General features: G+C 36.2%; 1 protein-coding gene across 1 annotated transcript; it reads right to left on the bottom strand.

Annotated features, from left to right (window-relative positions):
- Nucleotides 1–117: 117 nt before the first annotated feature.
- LOC108374590 (putative uncharacterized protein DDB_G0286901) lies at nt 118–14,702 on the bottom strand. The gene is made up of 6 exons (XM_017630571.1): nt 14,604–14,702; nt 6,464–7,057; nt 6,271–6,372; nt 2,746–2,880; nt 2,525–2,677; nt 118–318 (listed from the first exon to the last, which is right to left on the bottom strand). The coding sequence occupies exons 1-6, from the start codon at nt 14,700–14,702 to the stop codon at nt 118–120; spliced, it is 1,284 nt and encodes a 427-aa protein (XP_017486060.1).
- Between the last annotated feature and the right edge of the window lie 10,620 nt (nt 14,703–25,322).

Below are 25,322 nucleotides of genomic sequence, written 5' to 3'. Positions count from 1 at the left end.
CGGTCACTGTCACTGACAAATTGTTCGTTGTCCAATGGACGCCTGTTCTGCTCTGCCAATTGCCACTCTTGCCACAGCTGCTTGGCGAATGACTCAATTCGCTATCGAACTAGTATCTTAACAAACGTCACTGATTGTGAGTTCATTCATCGCAGTGCGCATATCGCCACTGCGGCAACAGCGTCGCTTGGTAAAGTTGGCGTTGGTAATACGATTATTGATTTCACGCCGCGTTACTGGCGCTGAAGGCGCGCAAATGTCGGTGCCAATGGAAAACAAATAGCCAGGAGCCAACAAGCAGGCGGCAATTTGGAAACGCTTTTAAGTGCCAAAAAAAAAAGTAATGAAAAATAACAACAACGTCAAATGAGATTAGTTACAAGGCATTCTGTGTTGTTGCAACATGAAAACTTCTGAATGGACCATTTTTATTGACCAGCAGTTCAAACGAATGAATGAATTGGATTTTGGCGTCGCAAAATTTTTCTATATATGTGCAAAAATGTACACAAACAAATAATCCTTTATTAGTCATTTAAACACGTGCAGTTTACGGAATACATAATACGCGATTAGAAGGCAAATGAAAACTGAAAATAGGCGAGGGTATTGTGAGCATTGAAAACTTGCAATTTTTTAACCTTAGGAAAAGTATATCGAAAAATATGCTTTATTCGATTCTTGGACCACGGACGGAACACTGACCTACAGAATATTTGCAACAGAGTAATCTCGATATATTTTTAAAAGAAGAAATCAGGCTCTAAGACAAATTATGTTTAATTTTTATTTTATTTGCATTCAGAGGTTGAGGGGTCATAACTTCAGCACTTTTTTGTTGATTTTAATAAATTATACCTAGTTTTATTACGCATAAGACGGGGTTTTGAAGGCATTTATTAAGGACAAATATAATTCAGAAAAAAATTTGGGAAAATTTCCTGTTGAACTTAAGTTTTTTGAACAGCTATTAGTGTTTCTGCCTTGGGTTTATTTTAATTGCCAAATTTTGTTCAAAAGTTTTGACGAAAAATCTACATAAATTTTTTCTACATATACGACAACGCACATTTTGTTTGCAAAAAATGAGGCTATGTATCGTACTAGTGATAAAAGATTGAAAATTTCTTTCTAAAAAATAATCACCTTTTAAAGCGCAGTTTTAACATTTTGTTTTCTTTTTTTACAGATTTTTTTGTAATATTTCAAAATATAACGAACCTAGTACCCCCTGTGATAGCTCAGTTTGTTTGTCAATGTAGTAGCTATAAATATTACTAATGATGAAAAATTGCGAAACTTTTTTCTAAGAAATAATCACTTTTTAAAGTGCGATTTGTGAATTTTTATTGTTGTTTTTTAAAGACTTTTTCTTAATACACATCTCAAAATTCCAGTACCGGATGCGAAAATTGTCTCGCCCAACGTGTTCAGCGACCTTGAAAACAAATTGTTAGAAGGATTTCGTGCGCGCAAGCATTGAAGGAAGAGTAATTTTAAACACTTGATGCGGAGGCACAAAACGTCCTCTAAATGTCAATATATTTTTGCACCAAATTCTTAGGGTTTAGTTTTTAGCCATATTGGAAGCTAAAAAGTTAGGTATTGATCAGGCATACATACACGGTTGCATTTTTTGCCGAGTGCGCTACATTATTTTTAATATAATTGGGGAATTTATTCGATTCGAGTCGAAAAGAGTAATCATTCCATTACGAATGCCGCGATTCAGGGCCGCCTTATTAGCCCAGAAATACAAAAGCACAAATAATGGGCCGATGCTGCTAAAATCACCCATTAAGAAAAAAGTGCAATTTCCTGCACATTTTATTGTTTCCCAATAAACATTTCTCAACCTTTCAATGTTTCTGAATTCATACTAAAACTCAAAATTCCTTAACAATTAAATGGAATAAAAATTCTTTATAATGTGAAGACATCGTCGCTACCATGTCAAATTATCGAATGTGGAAATGTGTATTTTTTAGGATAGCAAAAAAACGGCTGTAAAAAATGTTGTTGTCATTCGGAAAAAGTGTGGGATTCGACACTTTGTATCCTCTGCTTCAAATAAGACTAGAAATTTTACGATTTGCCAACATGCATATGATTCTACCCGCATGCGCAAGGTATCGTAAATGAAAAAGCATTTTTGCACATTCGATAGTTTGACATGGTAGCGACGACATGTCAAATTTGTTTTTTTCCATGAATGAGCTAAGAACTTCTGGATTCCAGGAAATTGTTCCACTTTCTTTCGCAAAATATTCGATCTGAGTTTTAGCTGTACCGGCGACGCAAAAATGTCATTTTCACTATTCACATAGCTTTTTTATATTTTCTATGTTTTCATTAGTTTTCTCTGTGCCGGCTTTACAGACTTACGCTTAACAGCGGCTAAATTCACTGTTCACAGCTCTGTTAATGATTTCAATTGCCTACTCGCACAGCTTGTAGTTCTTCATTCATCTTACTATCCACTATTGCCTACATTCAGGCGCACATTTAAAGCCACTTTACTTACCTTATCATTCGTTTCCTCTAATTCGAGTATCCGGAATTCCAACAGTTCATTTTGTTCGCGCAACTCATCCGCCTCCGTGCTCAATTGATGTTCCTGCTCCTCGAGTTGTTTCACACGTGCCATGAGTTGTTGTAATTTGGCATTATTGTTGATCTGTTGAATTGAAGCAGAAAAATTAGATTGCAATTCAAAGCACAAATATGTAAATATATAAAACTCACATCCATGCTGGTTTTTTCGGCATCGAGTATATGCTCCTTGGCCAAATTCAGCTCCGCATGTAAATGTTCGTTTTCCTTCTGCAAGATTTCATTATCCTTTTGCAGTTTTTGCAAATCAGTGCTGTAGGTGCGAATCTGTAAATGTTAAGCGGAGTAAGAATTGAAATAACATTTAGATATAAATTTTCTCAGGTGTCTCACTGCAAGCGATTACGGCAAAATTTACAAGAAATTGTTATTAATGCAAAAAATTGGCGCACTTACTACTTGAAAAACATGAACGCAATTTTCTCAAAATGTTGTTTAACAAAAGCTTTACTTAACATAAAATCGCTTTTGTCATCTATACTTGCTATGCTGTGGCTTTGCATAACATCACTCACACACATGTTTGCGCTTTTTATTGCACTCTTTGTTCATATGCAGCCCCTTTACAGCCAGCCTCACAGGTTCATTAACGAGCAGCCATAAAAATCGCCATTAACTTTGTCTCGCCGCATACTCGTTAGGCCAATGGGTTGCAAAGAGTGTTGCGCGACCAACAGCGGCGCGTCTGTCTGATTGACTTTCTTGGCGTAAGCTGCCACTCTGGCTGGCTTCTTAGCTGACTCTATGGCAATTTACTGATTGCGGCAATTCTCAATCACACAGCCACAAACACATCTACGCATAGAGTAAGTACAGTCATGCACATGCATATACAATTGTATATCACTTTACAATCTCACTTCTAGTGCCACAAAGAGAAGACAAGAAAAAAAAAACACGCATTACACCGAAAACACTAATTCCTGAAATAATTGCCAGGCACTTTTTCGCCACACTGATTTACACAATTTTGGTCGGCGGCAATAAAAAACTTAAAAGGATCGGAACGTCTACTCTTGTTTTTTAAGAACACATGTATGTATGTGTGACACTGTGCAACAAAAAATCTAAGAATTTTATTCCGAAGGGATGTAGAGTTAAAATTAGGATATTATCCCGATTTGAATAACAAATCACGACAGGATGAGTATATGGGTGAAAATGAAGCCAGCCAGCCAGCGATTTGTGCAAAAAAAGACAAGCGATTTAGGCGAGTGGTTAGAGTTGCTTACTAGCAGTCGATAAGATCAAAGTTGGATGACAAGTCAAACCTCCGAGTGTCAATTAACAGGCGGCAAAAAATACAAGTCTGTATATGTGTAGGCACCAAATGTGTGTGTACATGTCGAGGGCTTATATTCAATATTATCTGCAATTTTCATAAAAAGGAGATTCTGATATAAAAATCCTTAGCTTAATAGTCATCACTGATGTTAATGTTGACCTTGTATATCGATTGTATGAAGAATTTGTTATAGAATTGTAAAGTTAAAATTAATTTTAGTGATGACAGAAAGAAGTTTATAAGCCCTCGATATATTATTCTTTTATTGGTGTAGAAAAACATTTATTTCAGTGGAGAATTTGTTGCATTGTGTATTTTTATCTTAAGGCTTAACCATTCAATTGGAGTTTTACTTGGTGGTGGCTTTAGATAAAGATACTGCTGTTGTCAGTGGGCAAAAGCCCACACAAAGAGTACATACAAAAAATTGCTAATTAAATAGAAGCTGTGCGCCTTTCATGTTTAAATTACATCTAAAAAATATGAAGTATTCAGAAGCATTGTTTTTTTCGTAGTTCCTTAAAAAAAATCAAAGAAAATCATCTAGCAAAGAACTCTTAAATTATATGTCGTCTTTAGTTACGATTAGTTAGCTATATAATGATTATTTATCTTTGTTTTGATGGAAACAAAACGCAACCGTACACTACGAATAAGTTTTACATAATTTTCATTCTAGCAATAAGATTTCTTAAAAATTATGAGGCAAATTAAAGAAAGGGCATATGGCTTTGAATTTAAGACTTGCTTATACTTTTAAGTGCTTGCATCGGCGAAGCTTCACTTCCATGTAATTGTAAAGAATAATAAATTTTCTGATTGTTTTGTATAGGTACACTGGCTCAAGAGAAAGGATTAGAATTCATTCGAAAGCGAAAAATTATACCGAAGATAATAAAAAGCTGCAAGGGATTACAGAAGTTCGTTCCAAAATACATTAGTACTTCTTACGCTGTTGGTAAAATCAACCAACACAAGCATATATGTAAACCCCAGAAAGTTTCGGTCGCGATTCTTTACGTTTCGCAGTTATTGATATCCCTTTTTATTTGAATATTTTAAGTGCAACTATTTAAAAATAAAAAAAATCTAGAATCAGGATATTGTGGAAAAGGTATTAGATTTGCAGTTGGCATTGCATTAGCAAATTTTATGCTTGCTACAATAGTAATCGTGTGCATTTTATTGTTGTGAATTTACAAATGCACCGAATATGCAAATGCAGGAGCATACGCACAAGATCCTGAACAGCTCCAAGGTTTTAGTTTCATAATATTATTTTATATACTTTATTCGCGAAAGATTGCTTATCAATCCTGGATCCAGGAACTTATGAAATTTTGAAATTTTGTAGTTCAGTGCACTTGTTTCATCCATATAGTGTTGTCAGCGTGGATTTTGCAGAAAAAATTAACTTTTTACACCCATCGTAAGTACGTATGTATTAAGGTCTGTCTGCAGCACTCAAGAAAAACTAAAAAATCACAAGAAATGAAAAGAAGTTTTGTTTTTTCAAAATTCCTTAAATCAGTATGCAGCTCTTAAGAAAAAGTACTTTTCCCAGCAACAGAAACAATGAAAAATATTTCTTGCGATTGTTCTTGAAACCTGCATACGGGACTTTAAAAAGATGTTTTAGGCTCATGGAATTTATTTATGAAAAAAAAAAATCGGGTTCAGGGGCAGTTTGCCTCTTTTTATAAATTCTATATTTTAGTTACTTTCTTTTTGCTGAACGTTTTTATTTAGCCACTGGTGATGGAAAAGCGATAAAAGAAAGTGAATAATCAGTATTTCTTATCAACGACGAATTTAATTAATGCAAAAAACACAACTCATGGAAGGCAACAGCAAAAACCTGCCGCAAAGAGCATGTGCAAGTCGTGTGCTAGGCTAAGCGAAAACAAAAAAAAAAACAAAAAACAAAAGTATATGCACACTAACTAATACAAAGGGAATGAATGCACTAGCCGGATCTGTACGATCAAGTGTGCCATTCGCGGTTGAAGTGCATTGTCATCGGCCAAAAGTGAACGCCGCCATAGCAGAAGATAGTAAAACCTATTCAAATTGTTCAGGCAAACAAAAAACAAGAAAAAGAAAAGCGAATAATCACTTTTGCTTTTGTTGTGACGCTATAGATTATCCGCTGCTTGCCTTCATCACTCATTTAGTGAATATATACAGACATACATATGTATGGACATGTGTACGCAAAAAGTATGTACGTTTGCGTTAATCAAAAGATTTAAGCGGCAAACTTGTTTTGACGTGCGCAACACGTTTTATCGTTTTTTTTTTGCACTTTACTTTTTACTCAGCGATTTTTGTATTCGAAAATGGCATAACCAGAGAATTAACTGCACACTCACCATTTGCCAAATATCAGCTGTGTCCAGTCCAGCTGGCGGCGGCTGTGGACTTATGGATGGTGGCGCTGATGAGAGAGCCGAATCCGAATCGGAGTGATTGTCCTGCGCAGAATGAAAAGAAAAACATTTCAATAGAAGACTTTATATACTTAAATAATTACATAAATAAGATAAAATACCATTCCAAATTTACCTTCATTCTCTCGTCGTGCATATCGTTGTGATGTCGATTATCCGCTTCAGCTGTTTGTGTGGTTGTTGTTGTGACCGTTGTTGTTGTGCACATATTGTTAGTTGCAGTCGTGCTAACCGCTGTTGTTTCTGCAGGTGTTTGTGTTGTTGTTGTTGTGGTTTTGGTTATTATTTCAGTTGAACTCTCCTCTGCGCGCTCTCTCTCTTTTTGTTGTTGCACTGGCACATATTCTGTTGTTTTTAGTAAATTGTTACAATTTTCATTACTTATTATGACTAATGATTTGTTTGATGACGTTGTGTTGTTGTTGTAGTTGTTGTTGTTGTTATTGATATTATTATGAATTTGTTCATTATCGACATTTACATTTAAATTAAGACTAACATTTTGTAATTGTTTCAATTTGAGATTAGTTTGTGTATCATTGAGTATTTTGTTTGCAATCCCATTTGTTGTTGTTGTAGTTGCTTTTGCCGCTGTAATAGCGGCACTTGATTTATCATTTGAATTGCCTATTTCAGGCTTGGTCGACTTATTATTATTTTGTAGATTCTTTGTATTATTGATCAGCTCAAAATCCTTGAGTTTTTTCGCCTGCAAAAAGACAAACGAAAAAAAAAATAGTCAGAGAATGAAAAAAAATATGTTTGCTTATATGTATGTATCTATAAGAATATGTATTCACGCAAAAAATTTAAATAACGGACTTAATATATTCGAAAGTAAAGGGCTGTACACGCTTTGGCGAATAAATAGCAACTATAATTAATTTATTTCCGTTCAAAATAAAAGAGACGAGTTTTTAATTTGTATTTTCTTTAATTATTTAAGATTCATAATATTTACATTGAAGGTAAATTAAATATACTATACAAAAAAAGATCCGTCTCTGAGAGGATGTGGCGAACGATTTTTAGGTTCAGTGACACATCTCCGAGATAGAGGGAGGTAAAACCGGTCCTCGCATAACGAAGGCGATCGTTTTCTGGAAAGCGATGTCTACACTGCTATGGGGTTTCAGAACGGGTGCTTAAGTAAGCAGCTGAGGTTGTGTTTGTTTGCTGGGTAATCTCCATTTGCTTCTGAGTTCGCAGAGCTTATATAGCGCCTGGGGTATTTCCCGTGGGTAACGAGTTTGAGGTGCCTTCCCAAGTCGATTGATATTGTGATTTCGTGGAAGATTGCTAGGGTACGGCCATAACCCTAGCACTTGTTATTGAAGGTATTATGCTTTTCTGTTGCGACTGCGCTGTTTGATCCAGAGCATAAAATGGGGAAACTGGATTATGGGACTGTGAAACATCTGATCTTGATACTCCTATTTTTGCAACAACAAGCTTTTTGCCGAAGAAGGCATTGTGACTATGACGAAAATGGCGCTTGTCGAACGTGACACTATTTCTTCCGTCGTTGAGAAGAGGCCACAGTCATCAAAGTTTTAGGATCGTCGTGCTCTTTATCGTCATGGAGAGACAATCGAGAATTTCATTCAAATTTCCACCTGTTGCTTCGAGCTTGGTTTTGCGATCCATAAATCTTTATTGGGATTTAGAGTATCGAGTGCGGTTAACCACAAATGAGTCTGCCATCGGGAAAATGGCAATTTGACAACTTGAGGTGTGCGAGATTTGATCCTATGAAGTTAGAGTATGACAATGAGGACTTGCTACTTAGAGGTGCAGCTATGGTCTAGCCTGGTTTTGAAAACGCCTCCATTTACATTGACGATAGTCACAAATAAAAATTGTATAGGGTTACAGTAATAGTAAGGCAGTACAGCCATCTAAATTGTAATGTTAAAAAATAGATTTCGACTCAGTCGGAAAGAAATATCTTTATGAAATCAAGAATCCAATACTTATAAGCTAGCACTGTTTACAAAGCACTCTTGCAATTAGGAGCTAAATGCAAGGATATCTATTCGGTTTAAGAACTGGAAAATAGGATGGATTATACTTCCTCACTAGTGCTTCAAAACAGGATCAAGGAACCGGCACCGGCCAGTTAGGTTTTTCGTGTGCCAGGTAACTGTAGCGTCTTCCAAGCTGAGATTTTGGTTATGGTAAAGGTAGTTTTTTTTTTAAATAGCAAGGTTCCAGCCGTAAAAGCCACTGTTTTCATTGAAAGGCTTTGAAAAATGTAGGATTCAAAGAAGTTCTTGGACATAGTAATTAGCGCAGGAAGCGATAGGAACTGATAGAATGGTCAGAATGGTGAAAATACCGTCATTGGTTATTCAATAGATATTCATATCTAAAAGCCGAATGGCATCAGTTACCAAATCTACCAGCAAAAGAAAAGTGCAAGAAAATGGCTTGCAAATCAAGTCCAACCAGGAAAGAAATATATAAAAATGAATATACGGAACATGCCGCTCATTTTTGTGTCACTTAAGTTAAACATTTTCATATATAAGAGAAATTGTATACCATAAAATGATTGTAAAAAATAAAATTAAATAATTTCAAAACCTTTGATGGTAGTTTACACAAAATACCAAAACAAGCGGGAAGAACCCAGAGTACAATATTTTTTTTAATCAATTAAGACACTATGTATTCTGCAGGAAATCCGAGAAAACAATCAACAGGAAATCATAATCTTTTTTAAAAATATCAACAAATTTATTCACAGCCATCAAACAACTACGATTATGCAACTGCACTATGATGCAACCTCATCCTTACATCACCTGCTACCAAAACACGTGCGCCATAAAACACACTCACACACATAACATTAAGATATGTGCATAAGTTTACTTAAATGCAAGATATAAAAATGTAAGTGTAATTAAAAATACGCCAATGAGGATGGTACAGATAAAACAAAAAAAAATAAATAAAAACATAAAACTTCGCATATCTATAAATGCATAAGTAAGTACATACATATGTGCCAGCACTTGTGTCTGGGAATGTTGCAAACATTCATACACGTGCGTCCGCTCATTAAGCAATTTTAGCAGCAGAGTTCAAGCCATCAACAGTCAAACCAATCAATCGAGCGGTATTGCCTAATGCAGCGTGATGCAGCAGCCAATTTCGAGAAAAACTAAAACGTATACAAACAAGCGATAAGAGTATTGAATGCAGCAGCAACAACACCAACAGCAACAACTAAACTAGGAAATCATTGTGGCGGGACGCCCACTAATATGGCGTCTGCCACAATTCCATCAACCATCATCGCATACCTCAACGCCTGTTTGGCTGCTGACTGCCAACGGCCAAGCGACGTACTACGGTGAATGCCGCGACCGCCGACTGTTTGGCTGCTGGCTGCTTAAATGATGATTGAATTGTAAATGCAAACATTTGACTCGCATTTTTCGCTTTTTCCTGCTAAATGATTTCCTTCAACATACACGCGAGCACACACGCTCACACACACACAGAAATTTAGCCGCCCTGCAAAAATCGTCGGACCATGTGGTGCATTTGTGCCGCAACTGGAGTACCTACAAAATGCTCCTCTGCAATGTGGTAGTGGACCAACCCCGATCATTGTTCGTGCTTTAACGATGTTGTGTTGCCAAGAGGTAGGTACTCCTTGAAATGGGTTTGTGCTACCCTCCTGATATAATGCAGAGCTGCAGAGCCCTAGTACATGGCAATATTAATTGGACCACATTTTTTATATGCATTTCGGTTAAGTTTGGAGTACTCCTGGACCCTGAGCGAGTACTCTTTACATGCATTCATCGAGTAGTCGCGATTTTTACAGTGCGCATATAAACTTACACATATTTACCCTGTAGGGAAACCCCGAACTGGTGAACCAAATTTGTAGTCCCGTACTAGATCTTTATCGTCAAAAACGAACCAGTCCGATAGTTACTAGATCGCCACCAGTTCAAAAGCAGCGATATGTGGTACTTTTAAAAAACAATTTTAGAAATCTATATCTAAAATGACGAATTTAGAACTGGTTCAAAACTATAGAAAAAGGGATGTAGAACGAACTAGATCTCATTTGGCGAATTTTGAACTAGTTCGAAACTACTGAAAAAGGGATGCAGCGGGGGCTTGTTTACTTTAAATAGATTTTTGCTTGGCGGGTTTTTCGTTCAAATACGCTTCCAGTCTGCACGTCGCAGATGCTTTTTCATAGTTTGGTAATACAAAACTAAAACTTCTGTTAACATCTTAACATTTTGGGAGCTTCTGGAATATAATCAATAACAGTCAGCACCTCTACAAATTCAGCTACAGCCAAAGGTATGTAAACGTGTTTTCAAATGCAAAATTTAATTTACATTCATTCAAACAAATCTAATTTCAAATTGAAAATACATTTCTCTGCAAATAATAAAAATTGCTACCATGGTAACCCAAAAAAAAAACATCTTGTTACTTTTTTCGTTTACAACTGGTTCGAAACTATAGAAAATGGGTTGCAAAACGAACTAGATCCCATATGTCGAATTTAGGACTGGTTCTGAACTATAGAAAAGGTAATGCAGCGGGGGACAATTTCCAATTCCTATGACATCGCCGTGTTAAATTCGCCAGTTGTTTGAATGCAAAAGAGATTTATCGCGAACTAGTAGTGGTTCTTNTGTAGTCCCGTACTAGATCTTTATCGTCAAAAACGAACCAGTCCGATAGTTACTAGATCGCCACCAGTTCAAAAGCAGCGATATGTGGTACTTTTAAAAAACAATCTTAGAAATCTATATCTAAAATGACGAATTTAGAACTGGTTCAAAACTATAGAAAAAGGGATGCAGAACGAACTAGATCTCATCTGGAAATTTTGAACTAGTTCGAAACCACTGAAAAAGGGATGCAGCGGGGGCTTGTTTACTTTAAATAGATTTTTGCTTGGCGGGTTTTTCGTTCAAATACGCTTCCAGTCTGCACGTCGCAGATGCTTTTTCATAGTTTGGTAATACAAAACTAAAACTTCTGTTAACATCTTAACATTTTGGGAGCTTCTGGAATATAATCAATAACAGTCAGCACCTCTACAAATTCAGCTACAGCCAAAGGTATGTAAACGTGTTTTCAAATGCAAAATTTAATTTACATTCATTCAAACAAATCTAATTTCAAATTGAAAATACATTTCTCTGCAAATAATAAAAATTGCTACCATGGTAACCCAAAAAAAAAACATCTTGTTACTTTTTTCGTTTACAACTGGTTCGAAACTATAGAAAATGGGTTGCAAAACGAACTAGATCCCATATGTCGAATTTAGGACTGGTTCTGAACTATAGAAAAGGTAATGCAGCGGGGGACAATTTCCAATTCCTATGACATCGCCGTGTTAAATTCGCCAGTTGTTTGAATGCAAAAGAGATTTATCGCGAACTAGTAGTGGTTCTTAATGTACTAGAAGCGCACAAGTTCAAAACTAGAGATTTTCCCCACAGGGTATGTATGTATGTATATATGTGACTGTGTATTTGAATGACGGCGTTTGACTGAAATTTGCTTAAAGTTGCCACATATCCGCATTTGGCATTTGGCGCGTTGCATGCTATGCCAAGCGAGTAGGGCTTTTCTTTCCTCAAACCATTTTTGTTATTAGCACTAACGTTGACTTGTGTTGCTGTTGTGGTTGTTGTTGTTTTTGCTATTCATATATTACTACAAACACCCACGCAATTCGCAGTCAGTCGAATTTTCAATAAACACTTTTAAAAAATTAACTGCTGAATTTTTATAGGTACTACATGCATATGGAGATATAAATTTATGCATATGTATGTACGTGTGTGCGTGTTTTATATTTCGGCTGTCTGTTGTTGCCATTCTTGTCCAACTGTCTGCATCAAATATGTTTGGGCTTTGGTTTGTGATTGACAGCAGACAGCAGACAGCAGAGAGCAGTGTACAGCGGACCAGACCATAGAAAAACAACGTCAGCAACATGTTGCACATGCAACATACTCGTACAACAGCCACACGCAAATTTGAAACAATAAATCTATTTGGGCAGTTTTTCGCTCGTAAGCTAGTACAACAACAACACGCAGCAGTTTCTTAGCAAATATTTACATGCAAAAATATGCAAAATACTCGAAATTTGTGTAAATGCAGCGAAATTTATGTTTCTCTCGTTGTTGTTATTGCAAATGTAAGAGATTTTTTTTTGTTTGTTTTATTATTTGGCGTAACTTATGCTCGTTGTACTATAGTTATAAATCGTTACTTTTGGAATTTATCGGGTGAGTGATATCGATTGCGTGGCTAAAAGAGTGTCGCAACTACAAAAAGCATAAAAATGGTATTTAATTTTTATCGGGCACACTTACGGAAGACTTTGCTCAATTAACGGTTGTTTTGAATATTGGACGTAATATCAAAATATTTCCGTAACCAATGAAGCGAAATTCACAACGGCCACAAATCTTCATTACTGGTGGCCATATAATGAGGGAATCACAATTGCGGTGGGAGCTTGAATGACTGTTTTAGATGCCGGGGCAAATCACATTACGAGTACGTCATTCTAGGTCTTTGACGTCAGGGTTCTCATACGATTTCCAACTACGGGTAGATTAGGCAACCCGACGACTGCAGTACCTTTCAAGAGGAAATCTATGAGGGAGAGCCTAAGGATCCAAAGTACTAAATTCATGGGTGTAATCAAAGGTAAGTTTTGCCAATGAGTTATGTAAATATAATAAATCTGCATAAGAGCGATGAAAACTTAAATTCCACTCATATTGAATGCAACATAAATATAAAAGTGGCTTGTTATAAAACTGAAATGTCGTAAAAAAATATCTAAATAAATGCATACAGTGACTCAAATAAATGACCACGTGTTGATTTTTTTTTAATATTAGTAATATTTTTCGAGCTAATTATTTAACCAGAACATATAATTACAGTTTCAAACTTCAAACATAATTTAGGAAAATTCATCAAATTTTCATTAAAATTTCAGCTTTTTAATCTGAATCTTTAGAACATTTTTGAATATGCAGTTTTATAGAGCCCATACAATTTTAGTCCAATGAAGTGCAACTTTCAATTGTCAAAAAATTGTGTTGATTTTTTCGATTTTTTTTTTTTGAGACTGCTTTTGCGCCTTTTTTTTTTATATAACAAGTGCAGTTTGCAAAAACTGGCGGTGATTTTTTTCAATTTCGTTGCTAAAGGTCGCCCGCATTTTATTTCATAAGAAATTATGCTTATTTGGAAGAAGTGCAAATATCCGTCACAAAAAAAAAAATCCTATAAATCAATGGGAATTTTTCGCCGTTTGAAACTTGCACCTCGTTAGACTAAAATTGTATGGGCCATAAAACTGCGTACCCAAAAAGGTTCTAAGGATTAAGATTGAAAAGTTGAAATTTTGATGAGAATTTGTTGAATTGCCCTAAATTTAAAATAACAAAAAAAAAATTTGCTCGAAACCAACACTTGATCATTTGTTTGAGTCACTGTATCTGTACTTATATAAATACATATGCAAGCCACAAGAAATCAAGACTCTGCAGAATTTCGTGTCTACAAAATTATCTACAAACTTAACTTGAGCACTTAATGTGATTACATTAAACCATAAATTCATAAATAAGCAAATATTCTTATGCATGAATGTACATACATACGTGTATACAAACACACACACACATGTAGTACGTCGATTCATATACATATGTATGCTTAGTTAAACAGTCGGGTGCAAGGTGATGAAGTTTGGAATAAGTATTAAGCTTATGCAAGTAACAAGCATGACAGAAAAAATGTCAAGGTAATTTTGGTAGCCGTCAACACGCCATTAAAAATAAAAAATAAAATTATTATTGTTTATAAACTTTATGGTGTTCATTTGCAGAGTTAAGCGCTGGCAATAATTTATTGTTGATAGGCAAATGCTGATGGTTCAATTCACGCCAGCATATATAGAAATACATATGTATGTAGGTGTGTCTGCACACGTGCGCCTGTGTGTATGTATGTATGTATAGATATTGAAGTAAATGATTCCTTCAAACACCAGTCAGTCAATTAACAGCGGCACCAACTGATGAAGTTGAACTTGCGTTGAATGGGATTGTTCAAAGCAATGTTATAAACAAAAAAAAAAGAAGAAAAGCATTTTTAAAGAAATTTATTTCAACAACATAAAACTGTTTGGCCTCCATATTCATAAGCGCATATTTACTTATTCATACATTCTTCCTACCTTCATTGAAATCATTTGACTTTTTCTCACCCACACCCATGGCATGGCATTCGCCGCTTGGGCTAATTTCCAATGCGTTTTTCCTCATTTCTTCGCCATTGTCTGCGAAAACTCATACTTTCAGTGAATTTATCATCATTTTTGCCCTTCCTCTTGGGCTACATTAAAACAACAACAACAACATCGAAAAGAAAACAGAAAAGGAAAAAAGTGCGCTTTTCCATTCAAATGGTATTCAATTTAATAATTTATTTGGAGCAATTTTATGTGTGAATTTGTTTTATTGCTGTCTGCGTCTAAGCTGCTTAAATTCATTTGCCACCTACGCTTGAACTGACACACATACATACACATGCATACTTACATGGAAGCCTATCGCGAATTGAGGTGGGCAGCAAGTTGGGACAAAAAAAAAGAGGGTAATGCATTTGGCACAAGCAGAAGCAATGCAACTTTTTTCACCTAGTCTTATGCGTAAGCGAATGGCATAAAATGAATAGATATTTTGGCATTTGTAATTTGAAAACTACGAGAGTATATTTGGAATTTAAGAAAATTAGAGGTGAAGCAGATCTAAGCTCTACCCGGTAACCGCACCAACAAATCTGTGCTGAATTTTAGCGCTAATTGTGTAAATTAAGATAAATAATTTCTTCCATACAAATACAAATACACACACACACACACACACACACGCACGCATTTTATTTGTTATTTTTCATCATTTAATTGTACTCTACATATTAAGGTCAGGTAACATTACAACTAAATCAACAACAGACTCAATTCAACAGTTCACGAGCAGAGTACATTGGTCCAAAAGGTAGACGCACTGACCAGCCGGCCGACTACTTAAATACTTACTTCAGCTAATTCAGCTGCCAGTGCGTATCTCAGCGGAATGGGTGCAAGTGTTGGCATCAGCAAAACACGTAGTCATATATTTCTATGTGTGTATGTATGTATGCATGCATTTTTGTAAGTGGCAAAACAAACTGAAAACTGTGTTAGCGAAAAAAGTAAGAAAACGCGAGGCAACAATAAAAAAAAAACAGCCGCCAATCTGACCGACAGCACTCAGCCGGCGGCATACAACTGTCCACAAGTGGANTGCAAGTAACAAGCATGACAGAAAAAATGTCAAGGTAATTTTGGTAGCCGTCAACACGCCATTAAAAATAAAAAATAAAATTATTATTGTTTATAAACTTTATGGTGTTCATTTGCAGAGTTAAGCGCTGGCAATAATTTATTGTTGATAGGCAAATGCTGATGGTTCAATTCACGCCAGCATATATAGAAATACATATGTATGTAGGTGTGTCTGCACACGTGCGCCTGTGTGTATGTATGTATGTATAGATATTGAAGTAAATGATTCCTTCAAACACCAGTCAGTCAATTAACAGCGGCACCAACTGATGAAGTTGAACTTGCGTTGAATGGGATTGTTCAAAGCAATGTTATAAACAAAAAAAAAAGAAGAAAAGCATTTTTAAAGAAATTTATTTCAACAACATAAAACTGTTTGGCCTCCATATTCATAAGCGCATATTTACTTATTCATACATTCTTCCTACCTTCATTGAAATCATTTGACTTTTTCTCACCCACACCCATGGCATGGCATTCGCCGCTTGGGCTAATTTCCAATGCGTTTTTCCTCATTTCTTCGCCATTGTCTGCGAAAACTCATACTTTCAGTGAATTTATCATCATTTTTGCCCTTCCTCTTGGGCTACATTAAAACAACAACAACAACATCGAAAAGAAAACAGAAAAGGAAAAAAGTGCGCTTTTCCATTCAAATGGTATTCAATTTAATAATTTATTTGGAGCAATTTTATGTGTGAATTTGTTTTATTGCTGTCTGCGTCTAAGCTGCTTAAATTCATTTGCCACCTACGCTTGAACTGACACACATACATACACATGCATACTTACATGGAAGCCTATCGCGAATTGAGGTGGGCAGCAAGTTGGGACAAAAAAAAAGAGGGTAATGCATTTGGCACAAGCAGAAGCAATGCAACTTTTTTCACCTAGTCTTATGCGTAAGCGAATGGCATAAAATGAATAGATATTTTGGCATTTGTAATTTGAAAACTACGAGAGTATATTTGGAATTTAAGAAAATTAGAGGTGAAGCAGATCTAAGCTCTACCCGGTAACCGCACCAACAAATCTGTGCTGAATTTTAGCGCTAATTGTGTAAATTAAGATAAATAATTTCTTCCATACAAATACAAATACACACACACACACACACACACACGCACGCATTTTATTTGTTATTTTTCATCATTTAATTGTACTCTACATATTAAGGTCAGGTAACATTACAACTAAATCAACAACAGACTCAATTCAACAGTTCACGAGCAGAGTACATTGGTCCAAAAGGTAGACGCACTGACCAGCCGGCCGACTACTTAAATACTTACTTCAGCTAATTCAGCTGCCAGTGCGTATCTCAGCGGAATGGGTGCAAGTGTTGGCATCAGCAAAACACGTAGTCATATATTTCTATGTGTGTATGTATGTATGCATGCATTTTTGTAAGTGGCAAAACAAACTGAAAACTGTGTTAGCGAAAAAAGTAAGAAAACGCGAGGCAACAATAAAAAAAAAACAGCCGCCAATCTGACCGACAGCACTCAGCCGGCGGCATACAACTGTCCACAAGTGGAAATTGCGAAAGCAGTGCGCTATTCTTACATACACATGCGCATACGTACTTAAATATATATGTATGTAAGTATGTACTTAAACGTCAACAATTGCGTTAATATGTAAACATTTAGCACAATGCGTTTAAAATTGAAAAAAATTGTCGCTTTATTTGTTCAAATTTTTATGGCTTCTTTTATTTCTATAAATATATCTTCTATTCTAGTGGCTTTTGTTGTCAAAGTTCATTTGTTAGCTTTATAATATGGCAAGAAGATGAGAAGAAGAGTTTGACATTTTGATACTTTCAACGTTTCTCCCACATTTTTGTTAAAATTTCTTTAGAATATGGAAGGTTTCTAATGAAAAAAGGCTGAACCAAATAATATACAAAAGCATAATCGGCAACAATTTGAAGTTTTATGAATTGCTAAAGTAAAAAAAGTGATCTAAAACTATTTGTATGAATCAAACGAAATTTCAAAATTGCGGTTTTGTTAAGCACAATTCGCAAAAAATACTCTCAAGTTCGATGCCTAAGTCTTTTGTTGAAAAGTGAACTAATTATTTTTCTCGATATAAATAATTAGACATTTTTCAAGTCTTCAGTAGGCTCGACGATTTTTTATACAGTGAAAATGAACAACTTCTTCAACAGAAAAAAATTGCTCAAAATCAACGGCAAGTCCCAGGGGCTCCAAACTTGTACTTATTTCCAGGTAGAAGCATCTGTTATTGCTGAAGGTTATAACATTTAAAGCGAAGTAGTTTAAACACCAAAATATTTTTATTAGTTACCATGAAATATTTTTTCTCGAGTTTGAAACAAATTTAAATACGGTATTTTCTCCACTAATACGCATATTTAAAATTTGTATAGTAGTTTCCATTTTAAGTTCTATGTAAAAAAGGGCTAAGAATCCACACCCACATTAAAGTGAAATTTCTTTATCCCTTTCTAGAGCTTATTCCATTAATCAGATGCTAAAAAATCGCACCATTTGCGACCGCTACCTACACATGCATACTACTTGTGCGCTATTAGGGCTGACGCATCATTTAAAAGCTCTTCAGTTCACACAGTTTCATCAATAAATATATACGTATGTAGTAATACTTCGTATGCCTTTTTCATTCAACTTGTTAGCTACCATTTGGAAAGTGAAAACATCAACGAACAAAAATGGTAATCTCAGCTAGTAGTTGTACGAGTAGTAGACGTTGTGGGTGTAGACGCCAGCAGGTGTCACAACTTAAATGGCTATGGCAAAATATTAACTAATAAAATTTAAGCATTAGCTACTATTTAATGATTTTTTTTTTTATCGATATACTTGCTTGTTGCGCAAAATTAGCCTGGCCTCTGTTGCCTTTTAAGGCAGCGAGTAGGAAAATTGGCGCAAGGCTGATTTAAGCTGAGCTAGAAATATGAAATTAAAGGTTGTTGGAAATTACGATAAATTTTCATTAACAAAAACATCCACTTTTAACATTATTCTCTATCTGGCTAGGAAACAAGTTTCGTTTGATTTTCGCAAATGTCCCATTTTGCAATGTTCGTCTACCTACATACATACATAAATACACATTAGCAACTCAACATATGCGTACTTATGTATGAATTTTGTCGATGATTCAATTTAAAAATTCAAAAAATGTGTATTCTGGTATTAACTAAAATTAAAGTAGCTTTAAAAAAGGTTTATAAACTGAAAAATTTATGAGAACGTCATTTTATAAAGCTCATTAAAGCATTGATTTTTGTGAAATGCTATAGTTCAGTGAACTTAAGTGAAAATATGTATGTACAACCTATTTACATGTGGCCTATATGCATATGTACAGAGCTATAAAATTTATGTCTAACCTCCACCTTGGTATGCCATATTTGTGAATATTTAAAACTCAAACCTTTCCCACTGACACAGAGAAACCACCGCATACCAGCCAGGTATTGGCCAAATAACCACAAAAGAAATTAATTCCTGCCCAACTTAAAGATGCGCCAAAATGTGTGTCATAGCCCGCAACCAATGTAACCAATGCAACCACCGCAAATGCACAAAACCGACTGGAGTAGCCATCCAGTCAATGCTAGCCGAAGAAGAAAGTATCCGCGTCGATAGATTAAAGTCAACAAACTGAGTTTGAGCAGGAAAAAAGCAAAAGCGACATATGGAAATGCCAAAGGAAAAGTAAATAAATCATCGTCAGCTGCAATCGTCGACAAATATTTGCAAATAGCATTGAAGAAAGCGACATTGCAGCCTCCAACGCCAGTAGCCATGACAACAACTGCAGCTAAGTTATCATTGCAAAAGAAAAGGAAGCACTTGAGAGTGCAGCCAGCAGGATTGTAAAGGTGTAAACACTGCTGTTGTTTAGTAAACAAATGGAAAAGTGCAGGTGTGAAGTAGTGAAGGCAAAGTGGGTGGGGCAGGCTATTGAGAAAGTCACCTCTCGGTCGCTGATAAGCACAAATATTAGGTGCTTTCGCGAATAGTTTTTAAATGTGGAAAAAACAAATTTAGTTTGTCTCCCCCCCACAGCCTCATGTGTGCTTGTTGTTGTTGTTTTTTTTTTTGTATAGCTGTCCGCACACGTACGACAACATGTGGACACAGTTGTGGCACTTGCCATCGAATGATCGAAAGACGAAAGTGTGCACTGGACAAGAAAATAGGTGTTGGCCTTAGGAACTGGAAAATCGCCACTGCCACTGAAGGATGGCGAACAAATGATGCTGGAAGACAGCCGAAACAATTAATATTTTCAGCTTTTTCGTGTGGATTGCCAAAGAAGAATTCGTCGAAATCTAAATGAAGAATCGCTTGAAGGAAATTTATTTTTAAAATATATAAAGAGTACCAGTTCACATGGGCTATGGGTTCCTCCAAATATCGCTTGGCTATGTTGCACGAGCAAATGCATAAGACTTCAACATTTTCCCAACTTAGCTCAGAATTCTTCTGAACCCGGAAGTTGCAGATGTCAGCAGCGTAGCCGGCATAGCCCTTACGCATACAGACTCGCCGTTAGAAGTCAGTGAACTGCACGCATGCGCAGCGCATGAAACTTAGCACTTATGGGTTGTTCTTAGCCGCGACCATCCAGATGGGCAAGTAAACAAAGGCAAACGGCAGAAAAGGTTTGCGTAAAGCTTTGCCTTTGCGATGTCCAAGATTGGCTTAAGTAAATTAAGTCATAACCGTAAATTTGTATCCATAGTTCTAGGTATTAGCGTCGCTTTCCCGCATTTCTTTTCGCTTAAGCGCACACACTTGCATATTTCACGCCAGCATTTTGCAATGCACATACATACATACCTAGTATAAATATTTGTAGAGACATTTGTATGAGCATAAGTAAATAGTAAATAAGTATCTAACTATGGAGCAGCAGGAAGACACACAATATGGGATTGTTGTTGTTGTTGTTGACTGACTACTGACTGACGCTGCTGGGTTGGTGGAGTGTTGCACGGTATGCAGTTCTAAGCCATAATGAACGGGTTTGGTTACCTTTTATTGCTGACTGCTAATGCGCAAATGGGTAAAGCAATTCAGCTCGTTATTGTGTAAGTGCGTAAGTTTGTGCATACATATGTTCCAGAGCTCTTCACCACCAGTCTATGAATGGCTGCATTCATAACAGTGGCAATGTTTAGCTGGTTGGTATAACTTTAACGAGTAACTTGCCACCCAATGCACTTCAGTTGTACTTGGAATAATTTTTATGTTGAGCAGCTCTCCTATTTCCAGCCATCTCATCTAAGTGTTAGACGAAAGCCATTTGTGGTAAGCTCTGCTTTTGACAAACAGCCGCAAAAAAAGGCAAACAGAGATACGAATGCAAAGCCATTGTTGGTGGGCAGATGTGCAGAAAGACAGAAAAGGCAGAGGTGTAGAATGCAATACGTATACGTACTTGGACGATGTTGAGCTGCTGGTTTATGGGTAACACAGCCAATGCTTTTACGGCAGTGTCTGGAGTCAGATATGAACTCGGCGTCAGGGTAAACCAACAAACCATTAATTAGAATTATGCTACTGATGAGTAGTATGTATTCCCAGAGATAAGCTTTGCCACTTATGTTTTTTGCTCTGACAAAACTCATATAAACGCAAGTTTAAAACTTTGTAGAAAACTAAAAAAACGACAAATTTTCATCCATATTTCAAACTTAGATTTTTTAGAATTTTTTTATCGCATTTGTTTCCATATAACGAAGAAACACAATTTATTTTTGTATGAAAGAAAACCGCAACACCTTCGATGAAAATAGAAAGATTTGAGGCGACTATAGAATTGCAATTGATTGCTAAATTAGTTCATGCCAAAATCTATAGAACGCAGCAGATCATCAGTAACCACGAACATGCGGCAATACTGAATGAAATAAAAATGGAATTAAAGCTGCATAGAAGCCAGCACTTATTACATTGCGCCTGTTTAGAACTTCAATACGACGGTACCCATTAGGGTCCCGACCACAGAAGAATGGGATGCAGGGCTGCTAGTACCAGAGGAGGTCGTATCCCTCTACACCGATGATACGCACCGGTTGCTCGGCCTCCAGATTGTTATGCGCGCAGTTTGCGAACTGTCACGACGCTCACCGCAAATCAGTCTGCGTTTGTACTGCATGCTGTAAGCTTCACATGCGCAAGCTCTTTTGTTGAGTACACACTAGGGATGTTAATTTTTCATCTTTTTCCGATCCCGGGATGTCGTTATCACAATCCCGGTATTTAGATATTCACTACTTTTCAACAACTTAAATAAAAAAAAAATTGCTTCTATATTGTTTGAGAAGCTCGACTACCATAAAATAAGTAATAAATAAATGGGCTTGAAACCCATGATTCAATAATAAAAGGTTTGCTCAGAAAACAGTTTTCTCGCTCCCTCTTGACAAAATCGGCAAAACTCTAATGTCAATAATGAGCAAGCCTTTAATTATTGAATCATGTTTGGAACCTAATTTTTTAATTAAAGTGGCGTTTCCATTTTTTCTCTCTGACGTCAGGATTTATTTTAAGAGACTTTGCAATTTTACAGATATGATAAATGCCAAAAATTATTTTAAAAATTCAATGAAGTATAGAATAAAAATACGGGTATCAAATGCAAGAGGAAATTTCTTTAGAATTTAAAACAATTAAAAATTTTTGAACTAAAAATGCAATTTTATTATACTTGGCCCACGGTTTCGCGAATATATCGATATTCGTGTTTAAAATTTACTATCGCGCGGTGTTATATGTATAATGAGCTACACATTTATAAAAAAATATTAATTAATAAATAAACAAAAAGAAATATAGCCAATACTGGTCAAGAAAGGGAGTTTCTATTATTTCCATCAGTGCAAATTACAAATTCCGGGACCATAAAAGGCCAGGATCCCGGGGTTAACATTCCTAGTGCACACATACAGATACAAAAATATTGCGCTTGTATTGGGAGCTCTGGCAACTCTGCGCACCACTGCTCTACGTAGTTCAAAGATGGAACAAGGAACCGGAGCCGGTGTCTTCTCGAAGGACCTGCAGACGAGTGTTGCCGGGTTTGGAATCTCACAAAAAGGCGGAAGATTATCAATCCGTTGGAATATATGTATATATTTTTTTATTTTTATTTTTGGAGCACGTTAACCGATTGCTATAATTCTTTTTTTCCTTTTTTAAAGGAAAGGTGGTCCCATTCTAATTTGTTTTAAATGCGATCATTGGATCATGAAGAGAATTAGCGATAATTTTTATATGAGAATTGAAGTAGGTTTTGTTTTTTGCTTAAAAATTACTTCTTCATTTTAGGTTTTCTCGCTTTTCCCCCTTCTTATATAACCCAGTATTTAAAATTGGCTAATAAATTTTTCTCCGTGTTTTATTTTTAAACGATCAATAACCGAGCTTTAGCAACTCAGTCAATAACAATAACTATTCAGTTTACTTGTAATGTTGTTAATATAAAAATATAACTTTGAAATATATATTGCATCTACTTATGCGTTATTTGTACATATCTATCATTCGTGTGCAATTGTGACGCAATTTTGGAATCGCTGAATACTGGTTTCAACAGCACTGATAAGTCATCAAATGTGATATTGCGCTCCGCCGCAAACGCACGTACAAAGCTTTATCTTGGCATTTTTAGCTTGACGTGCTAGCGAACCATTAATGAACTTCGAAATTTCCAATGCTTTAATCCAACTGAACTTAAAGTGACGAGAAAAGAACAGATATGGTTGGAATTTGACGTGAGTTCAAGGAAATGAACATGCTGACTCAAGTGATTGTAAAAACCAAATGAACAGACTGAGAGATAATTTTAAAACGAATGAAAGAAGTGCGAATTTATCGCACACTATTTCAGCCTAATAGTATTATTATAATATTTATGAGCAAGGCGTCTTTTTTACTCAAAATTTCCGCAAAACGGAAAAATTTCCCTCTTTTGGCAACGCTGCTGCAGACCAACCGGTTCTTTCGTCTATCGAATGACTGCAGTTCCAAGCGGATATCTACGCTATAAAGAGGGCGCCTAGTCTTTTAATTAGTATTAGTACAGTTCCAGAAGACAAAACCACTATTTTGGTCCAAAGTCAGGCAGAATTGAAGGCGGTGGGATCTAAAATAGTGAAATCGGGTATTTTATAGAACTATCGGACCACATCGGACATAGAAATATCGATGAGAATGAATCAGCTGATGAGATGGCCAGATGCAGCTCAGAGATGCCAATAGAAGACGCGGATAGCTCTACATTACCACTGTTTAGTGGCCACGTTAGGAAAATTGATGAGTACAACGAGGCCGCGACGGATGGCTTGCGTAACAAACGGGAAGACTGTGAGACTAAAAGACTATTATGGCCGCAGCTTTTTTAAGAAAAAAGACAAGGGACATACTGAAACTTAATAGATCTGCAGTAAGAGTCATTACCGGAGCCATCACAGAACACTGATTCAACGGTGGTGAAGACCAACTAGTCTCTCTGCAGAGGCTGCCAGGATGAGGATGAGGAAGAGTCAATTGACCACTTTCTGTGTCGATGTTCAGGTTTGCAGACGAAGCGCTTCAGGCGCTTGGGTTCACGCTTCTTCAACAGTCTGGAAGATATCGGATGTGGAACTGTTGGATCTCCTCGGCTTCATTGTGGATAGTAATTGGTTCAGTAGAATAATAACTTTAAGCTACTCTTTCGATTCCAGGTACGTGCCCCCTCCTGGCACTCACTTAACGAGGACACTCACAATGGGAAATTCCGACTCCGATTGAATGTGTGGAATATTCAACATACGCTCCCCATTTTCTATAAGGTTACCGGTCTTATTTGATCCACGTACCGCTAAGGAGCCACGCGAAGGCCCTTTTAAAAAGTGGAAACTTTAATGGTACAACTTTAATGATATGGAGAAAAATATTCTTCGAATACAAATGGGTGTAGTTTAGTTGAAACCTTTAAATAGCTTTTCCCTTGAGTTAGAGCTAAATCTTGACCACCCTTGTTTTCAATATTGCGGCGATTCCAAAACCAACTGAGCTATGCAAATCAAGTTATACATTTCCTTCGACTATCCTTACAGTGTCCTTAAAGAATTGAATACTAGCAAAAGCTCGCCAAATTATCAATTTTCGATACTAAAGATAGAAGTGCACTCAGCAGCACTGCCTGTATCACCTTCCATTCTAAAAATTCGGTTTTAACTCTGCCATATCGATGTAAAAGGACCAAAAATATAGAAAAAAGAAAAAAAGAAAAAAATATAAAAGGAAAATAACTGATGCCGTTCATCCGTTGCACTGGCCAAGGAGTAAGTTTAATTTCAAGTGCAAATGCAGGTCTCTAATCCATGCAACTGCAATTTTTTCAAAGAATTTAAGCGCTTTTATTTTTATTTATCTTTAATTCTAAAGTTACTCACTCAACCTAAAGTGCTTGTTAGCTTTTTTGAAATGAATACAATACAAAAAAAAAAACAAAAACTTAATTACATTTTCTCACACTCAAACTGCCCAGCCCACTCGCC

Source organism: Rhagoletis zephyria, unplaced genomic scaffold (assembly GCF_001687245.7).
Source record: "Rhagoletis zephyria isolate East Lansing unplaced genomic scaffold, Rhagoletis_zephyria_1.1 Rzeph_scaffold_07879, whole genome shotgun sequence".
NCBI lineage: Eukaryota > Metazoa > Arthropoda > Insecta > Diptera > Tephritidae > Rhagoletis > Rhagoletis zephyria.
The sequence above is the reverse complement of the archived record's forward strand: the minus strand, read 5'-3'. Positions and strand labels throughout refer to the sequence as shown.